General features: G+C 43.1%; 1 protein-coding gene across 1 annotated transcript in view; it reads left to right on the top strand.

The window, feature by feature from the left end:
* Window positions 1-25,756, top strand: part of LOC138299976 (AMP deaminase 1-like) — a 342,156-nt gene that overhangs the window by 88,903 nt on the left and 227,497 nt on the right. The window contains exons 4-5 of the mRNA XM_069238734.1: window positions 6,144-6,309; window positions 18,058-18,277. Coding sequence (XP_069094835.1) covers window positions 6,144-6,309; window positions 18,058-18,277 — 386 coding nt within the window. The remainder of the gene's footprint in view (window positions 1-6,143; window positions 6,310-18,057; window positions 18,278-25,756) is intronic.

The raw sequence follows: 25,756 nt of genomic DNA, 5'->3' as shown, positions 1-25,756 counted from the left end.
CTGAGTGCTTTGTGCCAAGGTAACAAAGGGTTGCACACAGGTTAATTTAGGGTTGGCTTGTGCCGCACCTGGACAAGGATTGTGTTTGCTGCTTGACCAGGGCTCACACAACAGTCAACCAACAACCCAATTCTTACAATCAAGAATAGGTTTTCTTGGACATTAAAGATACATAATTTGCTGGATTTAAGTCTTGTCATTGCTAAGCGAGACATCACTCAAACTGGCACAATCCTTTCGCTCCAAGTATTGGTAAGTGGCAGAATGTCTTGATGAATGCATAATCTTTTCCAAAGTGTCGGTCCTGGAACAACGATGTGCCTAACTGCCGGTGCTGCGTTAGGGTAAAGGACCAAACCCTAAATATAACACAAGGAGAAGAAAACGCTGCACTCCCGGAGATTGCAATCAACTGCACATTTATTCCTCTTAATGCTGGTTGAGGCTATATCTGGCACCACGACGCGTTTCGACATCCGTCTTCTTCCTGGTGGTTTCTGCCATTTTAATAGACGAGCAGGATGCTATTGTCCTTGCCAGTCTTATGATTGTCACAGTAGGTGCCGCAGACACAGATGGCATTTACCTTTCCATGCCATTGGTCTATTTTCCTGCAGCATATTCTGTGGCCATATTGTAACATTAATTATGCCAGCTGGGGATTAGCCAGTATTGCCATGTGTTAGGTTATAATAGTGGCTGAACAGTTGTACATACCAGGAGCTGGACAGTAGTACCCAACTATGCAGGGTCAAAACCCCAGGCACCAAAAATGGGGATGACAGTGCAAAAAGGGGCATTTTCTAACATTGGACATCTGTCAAAATAGCCAAAGTCACCATTCCCTCACACTGTTTAGAGTCAGTCAGGAAATGGCATGTGTCAGATGCCAATGTCATCACAGGCTCTGCATATCAGAAACAGTTGACGTCCACTCGATATCAATCACACTGTGCGGCCTATTTAGGGCAGACATTCCAACATGTTCCCTGTTCGGGGCTTCCGGTAAATATATGGCATACTGGAAACGAAAAAAGACCCTATACACTAGGTGAAATCTCCCAGCACGTGTGGGTCAGGTGTTTTTTGTTGTTTAGTAACAAACTCCTGCTTTATGAGTTTGTTTTTGAAAAACCAAAATCTTTGCCCAATGGATGCTTTCAACATGACACATTCTCTGTAAAGCTTCAGTGCCATCAGTGATTCTGCAAAATGATTTCCACCATGCAAGCGGGGATGTCTAGGCAGGGCAGCAAGTCTCCCACCAGAGGAGCAGGGGACATCACTCCGTGGCCTGGTAGAACAGGGGAATGTCCTCCAATTTTCATATACCTAAAATTGGAAATGCTACATAGTTCCAAAAGAAGAGAGTCTCAAAGAAGTGACCCCAAAACATAAAATGCTCTGCATCTGGTTTGGGCCCATGGGAAAGATGGACTTTCGGCAGCAGGAATACAATAGACCAGTGGTTTCCATCCTGTGGTTCGGGGACCCGGAGTCTACGAAACCTCTTCAGGGGGTCCGTGACTGCTCAAAAAATTAACTAAGATTAGTAGAGTGTATATAAATGAAGTGTCTAAATGTAGATTTGAAAATGTTAAAATGTACTATAAGTGTCAAGTATTTTAAAATTGGAGGCTAAAAATTAAATTTGCATCCTTAAATTGAATTGTGGGAGCAATGCAATTGCATCAAACAGACTATAGTATGGACGGCGTATGGCTTCAATTGAATTTAGAAAAGCTCCAACCTTCCTATTGAATTTAAAATTTGTGTTTTTTTAAATCTTATTTGTTTGCAAATTAAATGAAATGTTTTAACATTTGTGTATGTGTTTATATGGAATGCTTGTTTCAGTATTATTTGTGTTTTGTTTTGTGGTTCAAATCATCAACAATTTATAGGCCTGGGTCTCCGGCTCCCAGTAATGATGCGGGGGGAGGAGGAGTCCCTGGATTCCATTATTGATTCAGTGGGGGTCCCTGGGTTCCAGTAATAATGAAGTGGGAGTCCACAGAAGTCAAAAGGTTGGGAACCACTGTAGTAGACAACAGCATCCCGGCAGAGACAGAGGGAGTTAGCTCCCACATGAGACAGGCAGTGCCCATTCTATAGAGGGTCCGGTGTGTTAAAAAGGATCCCCAGAAACTTGATTCTTTGCCTGGCCAGGGGCCATTGGACCGAGTGACATTGTAGTACTTTGACAGTTTGCACACCAATCTCCCAGAAAAATTTGGTGACGCTGGAAATCAGAAATAAAGCAAGACACAGATTAACAGAATTGCAGTAGCTTACGAATAAATACACATGCCCCGTCTATTGAAACATGCTTAGCTGGGAGAATAAAAGTCATAATATTCTTCAGCAATGTAGGCTTCTAGGCTTCACCAAGCCGAATGATGAAACCTTTTGGACTTGGTTTATTGGTGCAGTTAACAGATCCTGATGAAAGAGCAACTTGTATTAGAGGCAACAATCGGTGTAAGTACAGGGCCTAGTTGTAGTGGCCACAACCAGCAAGAATTGTCTCCACCAATCAGAAGGTGCTCTGCTTTATTCCCATTTAACTTTAGAAAATTTAGAGCATCCAGTTCTGGATGCCTTAAGCTGACCAGTGAGGCTGGGCAAAGAGGTTTCGGCAAGAGCAAGGTGTCATCCACATAGGGAAGACAGTTCAAAATGGGGACCAAGGCTTATGGTGTTAATACAGTCAGAAAGGATGGCATGATCAATCATATCAAACACAGTGATGAGGTTGAGCAATATCAAACAAGCTATTTTACTCTTATCTTGTTATTCCCAAAGCTCACTTGGCATTGCCACAAATACAGATAATGTGCTCTATGCTGACTGAAAGCCTCCCTAACCCTAAGCCAGAAAATTATGTGACTCAAAGTAACTAGCAAATCATTTGGTCAAATGTTTTTCTATCAGTTTAGTGAGGGCCAGACGAAGTGTAATGGAGGCAGGTGTTCGTCAAATCTGATGATTCAGTACCCTGCTGTTTGATTTGATCTTATAATGCCATTTTGCAGCCATCGGGCACAATGACAGAAGAAAAGGAGATGGCAATTATCAGGCATAGTTTGTTACCAATGTCTCGCTCAAAGTCTCATAAATTAGGCAGCAGGCAGATGTTGCCTAGACAGCCTAGTATGAGAGATCTCATAGCCTGCAGATGTCAGCCTTTCCACCACAAAAATAGAGGAAGCCATGCCTGTGAGAGAGGCCTCTTTTTGCAAGGTTAACCCCCCACCTTTTGCCTGGAAATGATGTGATTTCATCACATGCTAAACAGGTTCCCAGGGCCAGATCTCTTTCCCCAAAACGATACTATGTATTGGCACTTCAGTCACCCCTGTAAGTCCCTTGTAAATGGTACCCCTGGTACCTAGGGTGCTGAAGACCTAACCCCGAGCTACAGCACCAATTGAGCTACTCTGAGAGGCCCCACACCAGCCTCATGCAGACTGCCAATGCAAGTGCTCAAAAGGTGTATTTAAAAGTTGCAAACTTGACATGGCACTCACCAAGAGAGCCCTGTTCACTAACGCTACATGCGCTAAGGGTATGTCAGCCCTCTGGCAGGCCTTGCAACCCTAAGGCAGGGTGCAACACAATGCATGTAAGGGCATATAGTAGCATGAAAAAATATGCCTCTACTGTGTCTTTAAAAAACCTTAAGGTTATGGCAAGTATATGTGCTGGACACTGATCATCACAGGTTTCCCAGCTACAGGATGGGTACTCTGAGCCCTGGGTTATTTGCTATCAAACAGCTCAGAGTAATAAATCCTCACTGGTACCAGTGTTGGATTTAATATCAAATTTAACCTGGGGCCACCTTAGAGGTGCCCCTGCAAACCTACATCCTCCTGGCATGGTTGCTTGCTAGTTCGAACCAGCCTGCCACCACCAGACATGATTCTGGATTCCTGGGGTGAGAGCCTTGACTCTCTGGAACCAGAAGACACACCTCCCCCCCCAGGAATGTGCCCTGCTCTGGAAGGAAGCTTTAAAGGCCATGCCACCTTTGAAGCACAGCTCCAGCTATTCGCTGATAGCAGCAGATGGCCACCCCCCAGCCCAAACACCACTTTTGGCTGGAGGAACAGTGGAAAAACTAACAAAGGATAGGGGGAGTGACTACCCTCAGCCTGCACCACCCCTCAGGTGTGGCAGGCACGGTGACCACTCCATTTCATTTTCCTTCATCTTGGATGACAGGAAAATAGCAAATTAGGGTTAGGGATGTGACTTCTTCCCACAGGAAGTGGTCACATAGTGGGTGTAGCCTCCCTAAGGTAATTGGCCCATTGGCCACTACCAGCTACCCCCCTAAACACTGAGTAAGTGCAGTATTTAGTGGACATCCCTAGACCTGCAGATCAGTTTTAATGGACACAAGAAGACCAGTGAAAAAGAAGACCCAAGGCTCGATAACAGAAGTCCTGCTGCAAGAAGAAAAAGGTGGCAAACCCTGCTTTCTGCACCCAGGACTTGACAATTGCCACTGAGGGGTCGAATGGACATTGGATGGGCTCTAGGAAGCACCAGAGGACCTCCAACCTTCTACAAATTGCAAAGAAACCAGCAAGCAAAATCCACTAAAGTCCAGTTCACTGACCGGCTGGTGACCAATGAACCAGACACACAGCTGGACCAAATTTCACACAACGGACTCATAGGACAAAGCCTACAAGTGTGCCAAGTTTAGTGACACTGCAACCTCCAGTGGCTGAACTGTGCAATAGCCAGTGGTACTGGACCCCCAATGTCAGACATACCGAAGAAAAATCCACTCCTGACTCTCCAAGCAAGCACCAGTCGAGGGATTTCAGAGCACCTAAAAACCACCCCCTAGAAATGCCCTGCTGACCTGTAAACTATCCTCCAAGTGACCTACACCTGGCTAAAAAGGCTCCTTGACACACTACCCTTGGCTGACCTATCTGCTCTGCACCCGGCCTCCCGGGCCCCTGCATCAGAAAACCAGCTGTGCTCTAGGAGTCCCTAACTCCTTGCAACTCCATCCTCCAAAGAGACCCACCGGACTTACCTCTAAGTCCCTTTGTGAAGTGCATTTCCAAGTGGTCTCCTTCCCTGTGGTGCACCAGCTCCAAGACCTTCAGCCACTGCTCCCGACAGCACTGGGAGCCGCCCAAACTCCTCTGACTGGTCCACAGGACTTCTTGATTACCTCGACCTGGAAACAAAAGTTGAAACTTGTGAGAGCATTGCCTGATTTTATATGACATTTTAAAGTTTTCTCCCATTGATTCCTATGGTGTGTAATTACACACAGAAACAGAACATTTTCTAAACTTTGAAAAATCATAATTTAAGTAGTACTTTCCCAATTTCGATGATCTTGGTCTTAAAACGTTTACAAAACTCTGAAGTATTTTTGTAAATTGGTCTTGATATATTATTTTGAGTGTTGTGTCCAAAGATATCGATATGGGGGTACAACAAATGCTTAGCACATCTCCAAGATTAGAGTAACTGCTTGACTAAGCTAACATAGAGCATTAGATGGTCTATTTGTTACCTATAAATACCAAGGTGGTGTTGCTTGGACTGTGCACAGTAAACATCGTTTTTGTACAGTATATGGAGAGCCAGCCTCCTACAGTGCCAGAGGACTGATAAGATGTATGCTGCTGGAATTTAACAGTTTGAGTAAATGTGATGCACCTAGGTGGTGTTCAGGGAGTCAACAGATAGTAGGGAAAACAGTGAGCGCTGTAGTCCTATGACATCTTGCCCCTCTTTGCTAGGTATGCAGGTCGCTCCTGATAGCTGGACTTGTAATAGAAAAGGAGACAAGCAGATAGTCTAGGTAAGGGTTGATGTTTCAGATTAGAGCTGTAGGGGGGTTATTAATCAAGAGAAGGTCTAAAGTATTTTTTCTTACATTTGAGAGTACCTTCAGCGTCTGAACCAACCCAAGTCTCTGAATATCCACAACAAGACAGTGATAGGAGGTGTTGCAGGCATTCCCAGTATAACGGGATCATAAATTCCTCTAGTCCACCTACCTAAGAATTGCTCCCCGAAGCCAGAGTCTGGGGCATCAGGTGTGAATATGTGTCAGTGTTCCCTGCAATTATCCCTCACTCAAGAGACTTGTTTCATTGCAGGTGACAGTTGATGATTTTGAACTAATCTCCCAGGACCTTTTCCGGGCCCTAACCATACGAGAAAAATATATGCGCATGTCTTACCAGAGATTCCCGAGGACCACTTCACAATATCTCCGCAACATTGAGGGAAAGACCTGGAAGGAAGCTGATGAAGTTCACCCGGGTAGGTACTATTGACAAATCACTATTTTAATGAGACGGTTTTTAATAGATGTAAAGTTCATCTGAAAACTGAAAGACTTTTAACATTCACAGACAGGTGTTGACTGCTTCTGAAAACAATGTTTTGCAGCTATAGATTCTCATGTAGCGTAGACATTTTCTAACAGCACAATATGCAAAACATTCAAGAAAAACACTCTTTATTTTTGGCCAGGATTGGAAACTGCTTTAGCGGTGTTGCCAGCCTTATGCGATTTTTTTTTAAATAAGACACACGCATATATACATACAGAGAGGGGTTTTGGTTCAGCCCCCTTCATCCATTGGTTTGTCCAGCTGCCATTCATGTTTTGCCAATGCCCACAAAAGCATTTAGCATAAGACAATGCGCTAGCCCAAGTCAGCCATTTTCCCTTTCACTATGAGTGATGGCCTGTTACCTTATCACATGTGCACAACGGCTTAAAAGTAAGTGCACTTCTGTGCCAGAGCTGGTAGGTCCATACTTTAATTTGTCAATTTTTTTTTCTTTCAGTTCGTTCACCCCTTTTTACAATTTTTTAGTCATCCTTCTGCACTTAAACTTTGTTGTCAGATTATAGTAATTATGAGCTAATAGCACCTTCAATGTGCTTTAAAAATAGAATGGGTTTCTACACCTTTTCTAATTACACCGTACAGTTTTATTAAAATGATTTAGTTATTTGTTATCATTTTAAATGTTTATTGCATGTTTTCTTTTTTGGCATATGGTTGCAATAAAACATACACGTATTTAACATTCTCTTCAGCCTGACAATGCTTGTTTATTTTGCATTTTGTGCAGAATATCCTTTATGCAACGGGAAATCTACATAACTATTTAAATTATTTAGATAGCACAGATAACAGCAAAGGAGCAGGGTAGTAATTCACAAGCCTGCTAGATGAAAAAGAATAGTAAGATGCAATAAACGGTCAAGTAAAGTGAGCAGTTCAAAAGAAGTAATGAACAAGGAGGTAGTATGGTACTTACATTTGCTTATGTAGTATACGCTTAGCTCCAGCAGGAGCATCTTGTTAGTTATTAAATAGTTGAGCCATTATAACCATATAATAGGTACGTTTCTGCAATCCCTGTATAAATAGACTGTCTCTTCTTTGCAATTGGCGACTTGTGACGCACCCAGTTGCCTATTATAAAGAAATCACGTCGGAGGTCAACTGTGACAACTTATTACAGACGAGTTTTTACGTCACAGGTCCTGCTGCCAGAGCCAGCAGCTGAGGTGGAAGGCAGGTGTTTAAAGCAACTAAAATGAAGTTGCTCTTCTTACGTCCGCTCTGTTTTTCTATTTGTATATTGACAATCTGAAAGGGGAGATTTATTTAGAGCAACACGTTTATTTTTTATACTTCAAAGGTAGTTATAAAAAAGTTAGAATCTCTCTGTATGTTTCTACTTTGTGTTTTTAATGACTTGTATTGAACTGATTCTAATATCTTTTTGCAACAAGTTTTCAACAGTTTTTCATGCGTTTAATTTTGCACTAGAGATTCTACATTTCTACTTTGATTCTTCATGTTTGCAAACATGCTGTCTCTTCAGGGGCAGCGCCTGACTGCGGAAAGGCAGTAAAAAGCAGAAAAATGAAATTATAATAAAAGTATTCCAGTGCAAGTCTGCCAGTCTAGGGTGGGTCGTGGGTAGCATCCTCTGCATCAGCAGGGGGAGGAGGAGTGCTAGGTGCACTCTTAGTGTGCATGTCAGTTTGGCCGGCTGTCTTAGGCCCGCTAAACTGGCATGCGCAGTTAGAAATCTCCACCCGAGCTGTGTTGCACAGCTGAGTGGAGACCAAGTGCAGGGTCCCACACCCTAACTAAGGGGCATTTCATCCCGCTCAGGCCAGTTCTGGTGCTTCTCTCATGCTGGGTAACAGCACGAGAGAAGCATCTGGATTTGATGGAGAGAGGAACAAGTTGAGAAGGGCCTGAGGCGACAGGAGCAGAGGGACACAGAATGGCGGCAGTTAAGTCTTATTTGTTTTATTTATTATTCCCCCCACCCACCCTCCTGCTCATGTGTTGCCCCACAAAACCTTTCCTGTAGCAGCCACATCTGTCTCTCTTACATGAAAGAGATACACACCAAGGATTTAAGTGGTTTGTGGGAAAGGTGGGGTGACCATGTATTATAAGGGCTAAAGTTCCCCTTGCCATACACTATAGGAATATTGCAAGTCACCTCAGAGTTCCCTAACCTTATAAAAGAAATCGGTTGTTGGCCTCGTTCCTCTATATGGTCATGGAACTGCTCTGTGGCTTGCAATATCTTTATATTGTACTGCAGGGGGTACGTTATGCCATACATAAATATAGTAATTGTTTTATATGAAGGATTAAGAAGATATGTACATAGCAAAATAGAATATGCTTAGTAATTGCACAGCCGTATATAAAAGGTTTCCCAACATGGTGCTCTCTTCCATTCAACGGAATAGGCAGCTTAATTTTGTCACAACCAATTCTTTGTACCCTTACACCATTTTCATGTTTTACACCTAGACCTAAATGTATACGATGGAATGAAAAAGGGCTACAGTTTCCAAGTGGGCTGGATTACAAAGGCTGCTTTTAAAGAAGGGGGTACCTTTCTAGGCACAAGTCAATTCATACAGAGGGCTCTTGCACAAAAGGAAGGCCAAGTATACCTTCCTACAGCCTCTTCCATCACAAGATTCAAATGCATTGGCTTTCAGCTCCTGATATAGATATTGTTATTCAACGTGTATCTGAGAGAGCACACAGGTGAACCAATAAGAGAAACTGGGTTCAAGGAGCCATAGAGATTGCAGAATCACGGTATGTCAGAGTACATTTAGCAAACAGTGCCACACAAAGCAAAAAGAAAAATACAACAGTTTCCCGACCAATGAATGCTCACCAATCCCTTAGCAATTGCTGCAGAAAAGGAGTCTAGCTCAGCTGTAGAAACCAAGAACAACTAGCATAATCGTTTAGAAAGTGCCTCTTATGTGACATTCAAGCCCATCTCCTTGCAGATTGGTTCCACCACAGGAGATTGCTGCAATTTTGTAAGAAAAGGAAAAAGCCTCCAGCTTATCCAAGTATGGTCGTTAAACGGTACCGACACCAAATCAACCCCAGGTCAACCCTGATTACAGATGGCGATAACTTCAAATTGTAGGCTTTTTCTCCAGTGTGACTTCACCCATGCGTGCATTGCAATTCTTTGTAAATGGATGCGGAAAACGAGTCTGGTGCAGGTTTAGAAACCAAGAATAACCAGTATAATGCTCTGTGCTGCACTTGCCCTCCGCAGGAAACCATGTCAGTTCCATACAATTGCAAGGAATTACGTCATCCTCGGAGTAAATTGTACCCATGTCCATATGGCCTAATGTGGGCCAATCCCTATGGCTTGACACAGATTACGGGTTAAATCAGATTTATAAAGAAGAAATAGGAGCAGTGCCAAGACCCAACTTTATTTTACACCCCTCACACATTTAACACGAGTGCTAAATCGCAAACTATTCAGCTACATAGAGAGCCAAGTATTAACAAATGATGGTGACAAGCTCAGGAAGTGAAGTAAATACGACAGTATGGCCACGAATACGCATTTGGTGGTAAAAACAGCAAAACTTGCACATTGGCTAAATACCAATTCAGCAGGGTTTGCAACATACCACGTGTTAAATAACAGTAATTTTGAGTTTTCATAGTGGAATCTGTATTTACCGTATGTGTTAAATACAGAATGTGTGCTATTTACTGTATGTGGTAAATACCGCACCCGATAAATAGCACATGCACAAAATATCAGGAAGTGCTCATTACCATCCTGTGATACAACTCAGTCATCACAAGCAGAAACCTGCCAAATTCTTCCATCATGAACGCCTTAAGTGTAATGAAATATAGGTTTATGGACCCTGAGCTGGAGGTCCTGACCAAGTGATTAGTGAGACACCAAGGCTATCTAATGTGCCATTTAACACCAAAGATGTCAACAAAAACAAACAAGAACATGGCTGTGGAAGGACATCATCGACAATTTCAATACTGTGTTAGCATAACCACATAATGTTCAGAACAATAAAAACAGGTTCCAAATCACCAAATGCAAGGAACTTAAGTGAGTTGCCAAGCACAAGTACGAAAGCACGGAACTGGTGGGAGTTCTCCACCTCAGCTATACCTCAAACTGTGAGAAGACAAATCTATGATCATCCTCAAAATGTCTAGAGTGGAAGACATGAAAGAAGGTCTTGGGGATGGAGGAATCCAAGGGAAGAGACATACCAGTAGTAAGAGAAGTACATGTGGTTGTGATGTAATTTGTTACACATATTTACATTGATCCATGTATGTGCAGCCGTAGGGGCTAATAGCTAACGAATGGTACTGTTGAGATTATTGAGATTGGACTTCAGGAGTCATAATGTATTGTAGTCTTGATAATGAAGGGTTGATTTGTGTACCCAGTATGCTGATTGTGAAATGTAACCACAGCATAACAAATGTTGGTTCTCCGCGGGATCATGCCATTGTGGTTTGATTGAGGGCACCTAACACAGTGATTTAGTGTACACAGGTCCACATCACACAGCATTTGCACATTAACAGTGTACTAAACTTTCCCAGTCGTGGCTTGTGGGCCGCGGAAGGGGTGGCTTGGCCCGCAGAGTGGGGGGAATAAACATGAAATTATTAACAAAAAAAATGCCGTGCGCTGCTCTGCTCCTCCGTCTCCTCTGCTTTGTCACTGCTTTGTCACTGCAGGCACAGGCTCCCAGCCTGCCCTGCGGCCAATCCTGACGCTGCTCAGAGCAGTATCAGGCAGACTGGGAGCCTGTGCATGCTCTCTCCAGCCCAGCAACTGTGTTGCTGGGCTGTGGAGAGCCTACTGCGCATGTGTGTTTAGCCAGCCCAAGAGAGACAGCCAAACACACATGCGCTCTGAGGGGTGGTGCTCTCGTCACCCCAGTGGCCCGCACCTTTACAAGAAAATGATAATAAACACAGTTTATTATCGCTTTCTTGTAATGGTTTTGCAGCTGCTGCTGCTGGCTGCCGGAGTGGGGGAAGGGCAGAGGGGAGGGGGGTGACGCTCCTCCCCTAATGGAAGAGCCACCCCTGGATTTTCCCTTTATTTTTTCCTGTCCACGTGGGGCAGGAACGTCCAGGTGTCCAGGAATGTAGTCAATCGTCACTAAGGTGTCCTGTAATCCTGCTGTATCTTAGATGTTTGTTTTGCTGGCAATGGCTGTGTGGGTGTCTGAGGGCAACTGTATATGCTGCCCTCTCACTCTCTGCAAAGCATACACTACTTAGCAGAGTACTTTGCTGAAGGTTGTCTAAGAAATGACAAACACCAATCCTACTCTTTCATGTGTGGCCTGTTACAACAAATTCTGGCACTGCTGCCATGTTCCAGAAGGGGGGATGCAGTGGACCCATATGTTGTGCTTTAGGGTATCCGTATTGACAAAAATATGGTTTATATGGTACCCATATACAGGATCTCAAACTGACTCACGTTAATGGGTTCTAGCCTTACTTTGTCAAATCTGGCTCTCATGTGGTGCTGCACCATTGGAGATCATTGATTGGAGGCTTAATTTGCTGCATGGTTTACTGTAGCAGAACATGGATCTGGTATTGCATGATATAGTGGCCTAGCATGCTTCACTGTATGGTGGTGTACTGTGGAACCGAAAATGAGCTGTTGCAATCAACCTGTGAGATCTCCACTTGTCCATGTGTGTTTATGAAGGGCTGGCTCTGTGCGCAGGTGTGTGAGTGACTGTTTTTTATTACCTCAAATGGTTCATGTACTGAGTTTTTTGCATTATTAAATTAGTCGTAGATTTTTTTTATTGTTTTACAGATTTTCTTTCATTCCTTACACTTTGAGGAATTTTTACTACGTGCTTTTAAATGGAGGTATGTTAAGATGGTATTTTTCACTAACTGATCATACTTCTCGTTGACTGTCACTTACCACATGCGCTATTTTTCACATGTGGTAAATATCACATGTGGCAAATAGCACATGTGATAAAGAGCGCATGTGTACTACCAACGTGCAGTATGAAGCATATGTGATAAACGCCACTTGTAATAGCTCATGATCAGACAAGACATGCACTATTTACCCTGGATTGCGGTAATTATCAGTACACCTAACTCATAATCAGGACAACTGTTTTGTTTATGTGTGCGATGAAATATGGCTGGAGTAGCAGCCTGAGTCTGGGACGGAACTAGACAGCACGCTCTACATTTGGGTTTCAAATGTACAAGTTTACATTTCAGAATGACTCATATTTACAGTTCTCGTCATAGGCAGATGCAATTATTGTCTCAGAATCACAGGCTGTTAAATCTTGGGTGGAAAGGAAGAAAGGTATTTGTAAACACCCTACATGAGAAGGCAATATAGGAAGTGAAGCAGAGGTGATGGTGAAAGTAAGGTGCAGGTAAGCGTAAATTAGATGTTTTTCAGGACAATGGAGAGAGGTTGGGTGTAGGGGCCTGCCACGCCTGCAGGTGTTGAGCTGCTGACTGCTGGGTTCTCACCTTACCTGACAATGTGTCTCTGGGCACCAACACAGGGAAGACACACAAGCACTCATAGCACGGGCTCTGAGCAGTGGCGCAACTGCCCGGGCTCTTCATAATGATGTCACCGCCCACGTGTGAGGCCATTTCCTCTGTTGCAAATGCTTGATTGCCCTTTTGGTTAATCTTATCATAGAACTGAACATCTCTCAGAAAGACCAATGATGTGGGTTATTTTTTCCTGATTTGAAGTCCATTCGTATCCTCAGCTTCACTGCTTAGTATACTTGAGAATCCAGGACCTTAAGCAGACATTAGTTTGAGAAGTAACCTCTTCCATTCTAATCGGTTTCCCAATATACATAGGTCACTAGCTCCTGTCTTATTCTCCACCCATTCTGGTCACACATCACAGTGACAGTGCACCCCTTACATCCTGGTACTGATTTCACAAAGTTGATTAAAGTCCTAGGTTAATTTATTAGCTTTAGATGTGGCCATGTTTTTTACTTTCTTGTTTTTGCAAAACTTTCCTCAAGAGTTTTTGCAGATATAGAACCCAAGCTTTAAAATTACAGTGCAATCATTAGTACTTGGACTTCAATTACTGTGTAAAATGTTCAACTACAGAAGCTGAAGTAGCGAGCGGAGCCAGGCGAACACGGTAAGAACTACAAGTTTATTTGAAGATAAAAGGCCCCAGAGTCAGAAAAAGTAGAGCCTCCAGGAAAGCTCGGTAGCAAATGACTTGTCAGCTGACTGGGCTTACCTATATAAAAGTGCGAGTGCAATGTTGAAACACTCTGCATTAACATGCTATTAATAGAAACAATACACCTTAAAATGTAAACACAACGCTGAATAAACTACGATACGTAGAAACAAAAAAGGGACAGAGAGTACTCTAGTACTTAACGAACTAAAAAACGTTATAGCCTGTCAAAAGCAAGCTACGGTTAACTAAAACTTGGGAACAGTAAAATGCAAGCTACGGTTAAAACTAATGAAGCACATTATCTAAAAAGGGTGATGTATGTGTCAGGAAACCTTGGAGTGGAAAGATAGGACATTGGGGCCCATGATTATGTTTAAGGTACTTAGGCCCATATTTATACTTTTTTAGCGCCGCATTTGCGCCGCTTTTGCGTTAAAAAACGGCGCAAATGCGGCGCTAAAAAAGTATAAATATGGGCCTTAAGGTTTTGGGGTCTGATGTACTCTGTAAAATATGTAGGGTATGCAGGGGTTAAATGTGTTGTTGTTTGTTTTAAAAACAAAAGCATCACATATACACTTTCTCTGCAGTTAAGAGACAGAAAGTTCTTAGTGAAAACAGACTCATGTTGCAAAAAAATAACAATATAACAATCTGTTACTTTAAACAAAAGGCAAAATGGTATAGTGTTGGTAGGGAAGAACCAGCACTACTTAATCTGGATCAGTCCATTTTAGAGTGAGCATCCTTAACCTTAAACACTTAGGGTGTGGTGAGAGATGCATTTCTGCAATCCAACTATGGTGCCTTCTTAGTTTTTAATTTGCAGTACACAAGCATTTCGATATTTGTGATATTGGAGGGTATGAACATACAGTGTTTCCCTACCAACACTAAACCACTTTACCTTTTGTTTAAAGTAACAGTTTCTTTTAATTGTTGTGCACAGTTCTGTTCCAAAAGGCATACAGCCCTAACGATGCCCTTGTTTATGAGTACATCCTACGAGATGGAGGTCCAAATGTGTGCACATATGGGTGTGGGTAGTGTTTGATGAATCCTGGACATTTCCCTCACCTGTTCTTCCAGATATGATACTTGAACTGTTGAATCTGGCATCTACTAATAAGGCAAAGAGAACCCCGCCCTTAGGATCTCATTCATTGATTTTTAAAGGACCAGCTCTAAATCATGATCACAAGACTTATTATGAGTGTTAAACTTTAAGGACACTGTCTGTCATTGTTTGAAACCGTGTGATATATGTATATTTATATATATATTCTTTTTTTGTAATGCAGTCTTGTAATTTTTCTAGTTGTATCTCATGTTTTGTAATACATTTACGTTTTAATATTCGTGGAGTGTTTTCACATTGAACAATTGATTGAACATTATCAAAGAAATAGCGGAAGTTATTAAGCACCTGGTTACTCCAACTGGAGTGTCCTCTCGCTAGGGTGCATAAACCAAACAACAAAGATTCCAGCACTAATCTAGAGTGGTCTGAAAGAGCCAGGTCTTTAGTTTTTTGCGAAAGACTGTCTCTCGACTTTCCTGTCTAATATCCAAAGGCAGTGAATTTCACAGTTTTGGGGCCAGAAATCTAAAAGACCATCCTCCCATCCGCACCCTCTTCACTCTTGGGATTGTTGAAAGAGCCACCATTGAAGATCTCAGCCTTTGAGTTGGGCAGTACACCGAGATCAGGGGATGGAAATACTGGGGGCTCTCCCTGCAATATTTTGTGAAAGAAGCACAGAGCCTTGAAAGCCATTCTCTTCCTTACCAGAAGCCAGTGAAGAGAGGTGAGGGCCTGTCCCATAGGAGAGGATTTTGGGGGAGTTGAGTAATAGGCATGCAACAGCATTCTGTACCTTTTGGAGTTTTCGAGTCTGTTCCTGGTCACTCTAAGGTAGAGTACATTGCAGTAATCTAACCTTGAAGTGATTAAGGCCTGTACCACCATTTTCCTGGCAGCAATCAGCAATGGGTCTAAGATTTTACGAAGCATTTTTAAAATGCCAAAGCAGGTGTCCGACAGATTAGAGATCTGTTTATGAAAGCTAAGATTGGAATCAAACCAGATGCCAAGATTTTTAACTGCTTGCTTGGAGGCAGCACTGACCCCAGGGTATCCAGCCACCGTGCCGAACACCAAACAGAGGATTGCCTCCCAATCTCCACCACCTCCGTTTTACCAGTATTCAATTTGAGACAACTCTGTTCTATTCAGCTGGCGAGGGTAGCCAAGCATGATCTGACACACTCAGCGGAAAAAACCTGATTCTGAGTAAGGGTAACTATCGGTTGGGTGTCATCTGGACATGTTCTACACAGTTTCAAATGTATGTGTGGATGAATTAATGATTAATTTATGGCATGTAGAGGCCACCCTTTTTTGTTTTTCTTCATTTCAGTCAAGCACTGCATTGACCCCTTGACTATCCATTCCAGCCTTAAACCAATTCTTCAGATAACGCACATACACCCATGCACTACGGCACAAGGGCGTCTGCTTTGGTGCATGGCTGCCTAAAGTGCGCCACCAAAGGGAGAGTGCAGAAAAGCTCCTCATCTTGGTATATATGGGCCTGTTCTGTTCTTTCCCTTTCACACAATACAGGGCAGTAACTTTACTTGTTGTGCTGTGTTGCATGACTTCTTGATAAAAATGGTCCTCTATTTCCTGCTTCATCTGTGATGCGTGATTACTGACATTGTTTCTGTTCCCAGTACTCCAGTCTAATATTGCTGCTGCTGTTTCTTTTGTCAATACTTGCACATATGTCTTTCAGACATTTCTCTTTTCCTTTAGAAATTACTAGTGTGTTTCAAAGATAACCTTTCCAAACCATGCAAGATCAAGTTTGATTTCTCCCTCTCAGCTTGGCACTCTACCAAAGTTCAGGCCCCAATTTTCACACTTGGACATTTCCATCTGTCACAGCAAAGGTCTCAATGCTCCATGCTTCTTTTAGTTAATAGGGCTAAGAGGTACACCGTTCCCTTCTCTCCAGGGTGGCTGTCTGTCCATCTCAGTGGCAACCTTTTGTTCTCTAAGTAGCTAAGTAGCACCACAGTTCTCAATGTCCTTTGCTGATTGGGTTATCACACATGAGAGACCAAATGATGTGGAGACTAAGTGATGCCTACCCTAAGTATTGGTTCATATCGGTCACTCTAGAGTGGAGCGGGCTGACTGTTAGAAACGTTTGGATATTCACTGGTAATCCTGTGACAGCCCCCGAATTTCTTGGAACACATGCAGTATTTTAGCAGCATTATGGTCCTCACTACTAGTTGGCCAGATTTATGATCAGGAGATACCAAGGCCGAAATTAAAGATTTTGCCGCTGGTATCTCCCCATTAAACTCTGACCATTATGACATAAAGGGCCAGATATATGAAAGCATTTTGCATTCGCAAATGGTGCGAATGCCCTTTTGCGAATGCAAAATGGCATTTCAGAATGTATGAAATACATTCTGAATGCAATTTTAAGGAATCGCTAAAATAAAGTTGCGACTCTCGAAATTGGAAATCGCAAATAAGGATTCCTTATTTGCGATTTCTTAGCACATGTATGAAGCAATTCCTAAATGCGATTTTGGCATTTAGGAATCGCTAATTAGCACCAAGTTGAACTTGATGGTAACCATGTGCAAAATGTAAAAATGCATTTGAAATGCATTTTTAAATTGTACATGTAAAGCACACATGCCCTTTTGGCATGAGTGCACCTTACATGTCCCCCAAAAATATTTTGAGGTGCAGCAGAGGGGGCCTTAGCCCCCCAGCACCCTGGGGTTTTGCGTTTCCAAAATTGCGATTTCTGGTTCAGAAATCGCTATTTTGGAAATGCAAAAAATTCTCAGATATGGGCCCATAGCTGCAAATGGGGCCGGTATCGCAAATTGCGATTCGGTAATAGCATTTGTGATTTCTTAAAAATCGCTATTTCTGAATCGCAAATGGCCGTGATGATACATCCGGCCCAAAATCCCTTGAATCGGGATTAACCAGTGAAACCTAAAATTATCAGCTCCGGTTATGCTGGATATTTCTGATTCCTGAGACATCTCTGATCAGATTTACCACTTGCTATGCACAAGTGGTAAATCTGAAGAGAAGTGCACGTTTATAGGTCTCTTAGATCGGAGGGTATCAAGGGGCAGGGCAGACTCCAGCAAGGTTTGGAGTTGGGAAAGTGGGGAGCATTTGTGCCCTTTCCTGTGTGGCCTTCGTTTTCACTCATTGAGCAGCGGTATTTGTATCGCTCCACAAATGTGTAGTAAGGCCTTAAGAAGTCTGTTCTGTTTTTAAAAAACGTGACTGTCACTGCACATTTATTCATGATTAACCATCTCCCTGAATTTATGACACTATCACCACAGAATTATTTGACGAAAAAGTTATTACAGGTTTACAATTAATTTTCACATATTTTCCTCTTTACCTAGAGTTCACACCTCTTATTGCAAAAGGAGAAGACCCATTCAGAATGGACAATCTCCCTGAAGACCTTGGATATATCACCAAAATTAAGAACGGAGTAATTTACGTCTATGCTAATGAAAATGCTGCCAAAAAAGATGAACCAAAAGACCTACCTTACCCAAATCTAGAGCGTTTTATTGATGACATGAATTTCTTAATTGCCCTCATCGCCCAAGGTCCTATGTAAGTATTTCATGTGATCACTATTTTACATTTACTTTTTTTGCATGAAAGGGACAGACAATGTACCCACTTTTAAAAAGAAACGTAAAGTAAAAGCAACAACTAGCAAAGTTATTCAAAGCACAGCAAAGGAACACTGGGCCAGATGTACAAAAATGTAATTTTGCATTTCTTAAATAGCATCTTTATAGAAATAGCTTTTTAAGAAATGCAAAATGCTATGTACAAAGATACCGATTTCCTATTAGGAAATCGGTATTAAGAAATCCTATTGCATTTGAGTCAATGGGCCAGTTTTCTTATTAAGAAATCGCTGTTTAGGAAAGGCAAAACCAGGGATGGCAATGGGAGAAAGGCCCCCCTTGCTGCACCCCAGAAATAGGCACCTGTAGAGCATACATATGCCTAAGGGACATGTGTGTGCTCTATAGCAATTAGAAAACAAGCAACATGGGGTGCTTTTTTTAAATTGAACCTGGTTACCACCGACTTCAAGTCGGTGATAATTGCATCTCCAAAATGCCCAAGTTGCAATTTGGAAATGCATGGTACCTCAGAATAGGAAATGCAAATAGGAAATCCCTACAGGGTAAAAATCGCAATGTGTCACTCACTCCGGAAACACCCACTTAGTCCTTGGTGTCAGCTGGAGACCAAGTCTTTAGCAGGGCATCAGTTGTCTTATTTCTGTTGTCCTTGATTCCGCTGTTGTCACCTTCCAGGTAGGTCCAGGAATGAATTCACTGTCTCTTCCTTGTGCAGGAGTTTATAAGTCTGGGTGGAAAGGCCTAGATGCTAGGCAGCCCTGGCCAATCCTAGTATGTAACATTATGTCTCTACCCCTGTACCAACATTCCTGGCCAACATTCTGGGCAATCCATTATCACAGAGACCTTCTTCCACCGTGCAAAGCTCCTATGGCCAACCATAGGTCTAGCCATGGAAATGAGCAGGCCCTCCGCTGTGCTCACTCTAAACCAGTGGTGGGGCAGCTCCCCCTCCACTGGGATTGGAGCCTTGCTGATGAAAAGGACAAAAGAGGGGGAGGCCCAGGAGTTCATTACATCAGCCTATGACAGGGAAGGCCACTTTGCAGTTAATCATGTTACTGGGCACAAATCCCAGCCCATCTTGTTAAGGGAAGTACAGCTCCTCCCCACACCGAAGTCCCTTTGTCCCTGTCCTGAAAGCAGTTCACACCTCACTAAAGGGGAGCCATCCAGCTGTCAATTGATAGTTGAATGCTTACGGAAAGTAATCCAGTGGCTTTATGCAGGAAAAAGGTGACTTTTTAAAAGCACTTGTTGCTTAATAGTTAGACAAAATTCAATTTTACCCTTAAATTACATTTTGGATAACTATAAAATTGAGTCCTTGAATCATTTCTCTAGCTGCTACAATTCCGACTTTAGCACTAATTAAACGTAGCAGTGTAGTCCAGCTTTCCTTATGAAAGCAGCCAGGGTTGCTACGGTGAAAATAGCTTTTGAAGATAATTCACAGTAAGGACATGTTCAACATTAACTTTGACATGTCTTACTTTTAAATACCATGTACTCTGCCTTTATGGGCAATAAGGCTTACTGAGGGGGTGACTTACTAATGTTTAAAAGAAAGGTTTAGGTTTGTGAAAAAAGGCTTCTTTGCTTTTAATCAATGTTCCCTGGTGTCTCTTAGCCTTTTACCCTCTGGATGGGCAGACAGCCTGGTGGGCCACTTATGAGGGGGGAGTGGTTTGACCCTGCCCCATCTTTTCATTTTAAAATAATAGCCATAGTTGCTAGTGATCTTTCCGCCATCTGACGGGGAAGGTTGGGTGATTCCATACAAATCTGGCCCTCGGGAGACATAAACATTGATGGGGTCATTATTGGGTGGGGATGCAGTTCAATACCTGGGTAGGAAAATCACCCCTCCTTTAAGTTTTGTAAAATAAACTTGCTTGAGAGCTATCTGCCCCTAAGGGGGCAGGATGGGTACATGCAGAAGTCATGCAGTACTACTTTACATATTCACAAAATAGGCTCCCATCTTCTCCTGACAAGCCTTAGAGTAGGTCGAACACCACACATGTGAGCCACCATATAACTGGGCAACCATAATATCTAGAATGCATTCAAAATGCCAAAAAGGACCACCTTATATTGGGGGCAGTATATTGTCCGGAATATGCCAGGACAAGCTGCCTGATGCCAGGGCATCTGTAGTGCCTACAAGGGTTATATTATGCCAAAGAACACAACTTTATTTTAGGCCACCATCATGCCTAGAATGCTTGTAGTATGCAAAGGAGTGCCACCTCTTACCAGCACTACTATAATGTTTCAAATGTGCATCAGTCTCTACTAGTGTTACAAACACCTCAGTCTACCAGTTTCTTTCTAATATATATCTTCATCTCATTCAATCACTTGCAATTCTCTGATTATCTCACCTTCATGTTTCCAGCTTTTCCAACTCGTGAAAATATTTTTCTTATATCTAGTTCCCTCATTCCTTTTCATCACCTCAAAGTACTGTTCCTGCCACATTTCTCATTCTCCTCCTGTGTATTCTTCTCATTACTCACCCTTTTGTCTTAATCTCTTTATATTTCCAATCTCCCTTTAGATTCTTATCAGTGCTCCTCATCTCCCACTTTTTCTTTTCACTTCTTTCATCCTGTCTCAGTCTATCTCTTTCATCTGTTTGTCTGCCTTTGTCTACTTTGATTTTGTTTTCTGTTCCACCGTACTTTCTTTCATTTTACTCCTCTTCCTTTCCCTCTTGTTCTTGCTAAAGTTGCCTCATGTATACTTTCCTCGGTCTGTATTTTTCGTTGCTTGTTTTTCTGCTTGTATTTTCCTTCAATATTCATGCTACCAACCTCCTCTTTCCCTCTAATTGCTTTTTAGCCCAATCTTTCGTAATATTTTTGATGTTTTTTGTATTCCTTTTGTTTCCTTCCTTTCTTACCATTATCTTTTCTTTGTTTCCCTTCTGTTGTGTTTCTTCCAAATACTTTGATTTCTGAATTTCCTTCTCTCTTATCTATTTCTTCTACATAGTGTTTTTTTGTCCAATTAATCTCTTTCTTTCATTTGTTCTTTCCTTTTTCTGGTTACCTCTTTTCGTTTTCCCTTTTTCCTTCTTACCCTTCTATCTTGCCATCATTATTTCTTCTCCTCTTTGTTTTCCTCCCTATTGTCTTCTCCCTTCTCCCTTTCTTTTGTAGTCTGTTTTCAGTAATATAGGAATCCCAACATGCAAAGTGCTGGTATCTAAAAAGGCAGACCTTGTTAACTGTATCACTTATGACATGGGACATCTGGATGCATTTACTTTTAGAGTTATGTTATAATTACATTTACATACAATGTGTGACAGACAAGGAAGGGTGTGAAGTTCTCTGGTGTGGGGATCGCAGGCTAATTATCGAATCCTGGGAGGGTATGATATGCAAGAAAGGCAGCTGACCAGAGTGTGGTTGCTAGTGTGTATAGGGTGGCCATCTAACTCTTCCTGTTATCCTGGGCCCCATTCCCAATTCTGGTTATTCATCTATATGTCATTGCTATAAGGTTTTACAGTCAAATCGATTCAATTGAGGGGGACTAAGACTACAAGTTTCATAATACATTATGATGTAACACAAAAGCCCAAAAGTGGAAACTGTCTGTAATGACCGAAATCATGATGGGACCCTATTGCAGAGAAATATAGTTATAAGCGAGAGTAGGGGCTCACACTGCATGTTAGTAGTTGGAAATGTGTTGTGTGAGAAATTGGTTTGTTGGTTGATTGGGGTGTGAGCCCTGGTCAAGCAACAGCCACATTCCCTGGCAGGGTGAACTATGAAAAGTCACTAAATTAACCTGTGCTTAACCCTAGGTAGCTTGGCACAAAAAGCAATCAGGCTTAACTTAGAGGCAATGTGTAAAGTATGTATGCAGCACACAAAAAATAATAGCGTGAAAATACAACACAGGAAAAATCCCACACCAATTTACAAAAATAGAGTACATTTTAATCAGTTATTTGACACCAATACACAAAAATCCAATCACTAGAACCAGAGTTAGAAATGTTTAAAAAATTTTAGTAAAAGATCGAAGCAGCAACTGCAGACATCTAGTCACACAAGACCAGGTCAAAGTCGAGAAATATGACCGACCACAATAAGGTGCAGGTCAGATACAAGAAGTGGACTGGGTTCCATCAGCGCTTACCTTCGGACTAAGAATACATTTTGAACAAAAAGTTCTGAAAAGGTAAAGTTCAATGTGGCAAAGCTGCAGGCGGTGTCCGAGGAGAGGGTGTCGTTGTCGGGGAGCCTCTGGACAAAGTTGAGGTCAAGATTTAATGTTTGGACTTAGTTACTTTTTTGCAAGACAAAAAACTCCAGCAGGTCTGGGCAAGGAACCGATGCCCAACCTCAGTGCATTCCGTTTGCCAGGGTCTGATGGCCATGGAGTGGGACGCACTCCAGATGGAAGTGGAACAGATAGAAATTCGATCCGATAACCATGGGGAACAATGTCCAGAACCCACAAATCTGAGGAGGTGAGAGCCCATGCTGGAAGGAAATGCTGCAAATGGCCCCCGACCTCGAGATCCAGGACAGTCATATAGTCAGGAACGAGACTTAGGAGGAGGTGGGGAGGACTTGTGTGTCTTGTCCCTGCCCAGTGGGAAACGGCCTTGTGATCTCACAAACTGCCGCCTGGAGGGAGCCCGAACAGGAGATTTATTGCCAAACAAAGATCAGTCTCCCAAAATTGAATGGAAAGAAGGGGAATGCTTCTCCTCCTTAAAAAGTTTATGTAATTTCTCCTTTAATTCCACCCCAAACAGCACATTACCCTGGAAAGGAAGACATAATGCAGAAGCCCTTTGTGCAGCATCTGTTTTCCAATCCCCCAGAACAAGATTCCTGCCAGCAGACACACAAGCCCCCTCGGCTAGAGCCGATGCCCTCACAACATCAAAGGAAATATCCGACAGCAATTCAACTTGACGTTCAATAAGGGGCATTAGCCCTGAGCAGTTCGAGGACCCATCCAGAGCCCTAGTCAAGGCTTTGAGATCTGACAGTAAAGACTGAGCAACGTAAGTTCCATAAATGGCAGCCCTCATAGCCAAATGAGCCCCAGCATATGCTTTCTTCAGGGACACATCCACCTTTTTATCCACAGAATCCCGAATAACAGCATCCTCAGCCAAGGACATGTGGCCAACAAAACTAGCGACAAAAGAGTCAATAGGCACAGAATCAGGCAACACCTGGGCCATACCTTGCAAAGGATCCAACTTGGCCATAAAATGGGGAAGAAGAATCTTGTCAGGGTCCCTCCTCTTCCGCTTAATCACCTCCGGAATACAAGGGTGAATAGGCACATCCACAGGCACAGAACTCTGGAACTGGCGCAAAAGAGAGCCAGAAGAAGTGTCAGGAACCTCATCCTCAGGAAAGTCCATGTTAACTTTAACATGCTTCACCAAAGGAGGTAACAACTCCTTGGAAATATATTTGCCCTTTTTCTCTTCCTGAGAAGGACCCTCCAACTCCAAGCTGGAGAAGGGAAAAGCAGCCGCCCCAGGCAGAACCACAACCGGAGGGACGCCCTGAAACTCTAACAAGGTCTCCTGAATCAATGTGCGCAGATGGGCATCATCTTGTTTCCTGCTCCTCCAAACATGCACATAGGAAGAGGAGGAAGAAGAAGCGGAGGAGGAAGAAACCACCACTTGCCTCCGCTTGGATGTGTGTTTACCCATAGTAAGTCAAACACGCAGCACAGCTGAATGACAGGAGCCAGCAACGGCCACAACTCCATCAGCCAGAAGTGCCTGAGGCAATGGCAAGCACCGGAGGCTCCACCCCTAACTGGAGCCCCGGAGAAAAAACCCATCAAACAGCTCAAATAATTAAAAAAGAATAGCTCCTGAAAAACAACAAGAGAAATAGGCAGAAAACATAGTAAAAAAAATGAAAAAGACACTCTCCCGCACATCACGCTCAAAGCACCAGTGTTGCCATGACGTTGCCACCACGAAAACAGGAACCCGAAGCAAAGGACACCCTTCCGCAGCCTGAAGCTGCCCTAGCCACAAAGAGACGAACAGAAGACCAGCCCAGCGGTCCATCAGCCGGACTCCAGGACACCGCACTGCATCGGGGCCAAGCACCAGAGCAGCAGCTCACCGTCAGGCAGCTTCCTCACCGCCAAGCCGGAGGAAGCCGTCGCGCCGCTCAAGCCCCGCAGGAGCAGCTCATCCTCGCCACCCTGTCATGAACAGAAAAAAAGAACAGGACGAATGCTGGGTAAGTACATGGTTCTGTACTCCCCTGTGTGGGTGGAGGTGGGGATAGAGCATTCCTCGTGTTCTTTTTTTCTGTCATGGAGAGATTCCTCTCCATATAGTAATGAAGGGGACGAGAACTGTGGGACCTGGGGGTAATATGATGTTCCACCTCTGAAATCCTTATGTTTGTTTATTGGCCGTTCTTTAAAGTAGTTGTAGGAAGTTGGCTCTGTATATACGATCTCAAAGTAAGAGATAGTGTGCACAGAGTCCAAGGGTTCCCCTTAGAGGTAAGATAGTGGCAAAATTAGATAATTCCAATGCTCTATTTTGTGGTAGTGTGGTCGAGCAGTAGGCTTATCAGAGGGTAGTGTTAAGCATTATTTTGTACACACCCAGGCAATAAATGAGGAACACACACCCAAAGACTTAGCTCCAGGCCAATAGTTTTTATATAGAAAAATATTTTTTCTGAATTTATTTTTAGAACCACAAGTTCAAGATTTGAAGTAAATACATAAAACACAAGGTACTCTACACAGGTAAGTTAGGAATGTTGAATTAGAGCAATAGCATACACAGTTTTAGTAAAAATGGCACTTAGCTATTTTAAACGTGGACACAGTGCAAAAATCAACAGTTCCTGGGGGAGGTAAGTAATGGTTAGTTTGTCAGGTAAGTAAGAAACTTACAAGTCTAAGTTTCTGGGCATAGGCAGCCCACCGTTGGGGGTTCACGGCAACCCCAAAGTTACCACACCAGCAGCATAGGGCCGGTCAGGTGCAGAGGTCAAAGAGGTGCCCAAAACAAATAGGTGCCTATGAAGAACAGGGGTGCTCCGGTTCCAGTCTGCCAGCAGGTAAGTGCCCGCGTCCTCGGAGGGCAGACCAGGGGGATTTTGTAGAGCACTGGGGGGGACACAAGTAGGCACACAAAACACACCCTCAGCGGCACAGGGGCGGCCGGGTGCAATTTGCAAAGCAGGCGTCGGGTTTTGTATAGGAATCAATAGAGAGACCTGGGGGTCACTTTAGTGGTGCAGGCAGGGCACAGGAGGGCTTCTCGGGCCAGCCACCAACTGGGCTAGTTAGAGGGTCACCTGATGGTCACTCCTGTACTGAAGTTCGGTTCTTTCTGGTCCTGGGGGCTGCGGGTGCAGTGCGTGGTCCAGGCATTGGGTTCCTTGTTACAGGC

Source organism: Pleurodeles waltl, chromosome 6 (assembly GCF_031143425.1).
Source record: "Pleurodeles waltl isolate 20211129_DDA chromosome 6, aPleWal1.hap1.20221129, whole genome shotgun sequence".
Taxonomy (NCBI): Eukaryota; Metazoa; Chordata; class Amphibia; order Caudata; family Salamandridae; genus Pleurodeles; species Pleurodeles waltl.
Note: the sequence above shows the minus strand (reverse complement) of the source record. Positions and strands in the feature narration are given on the sequence as shown.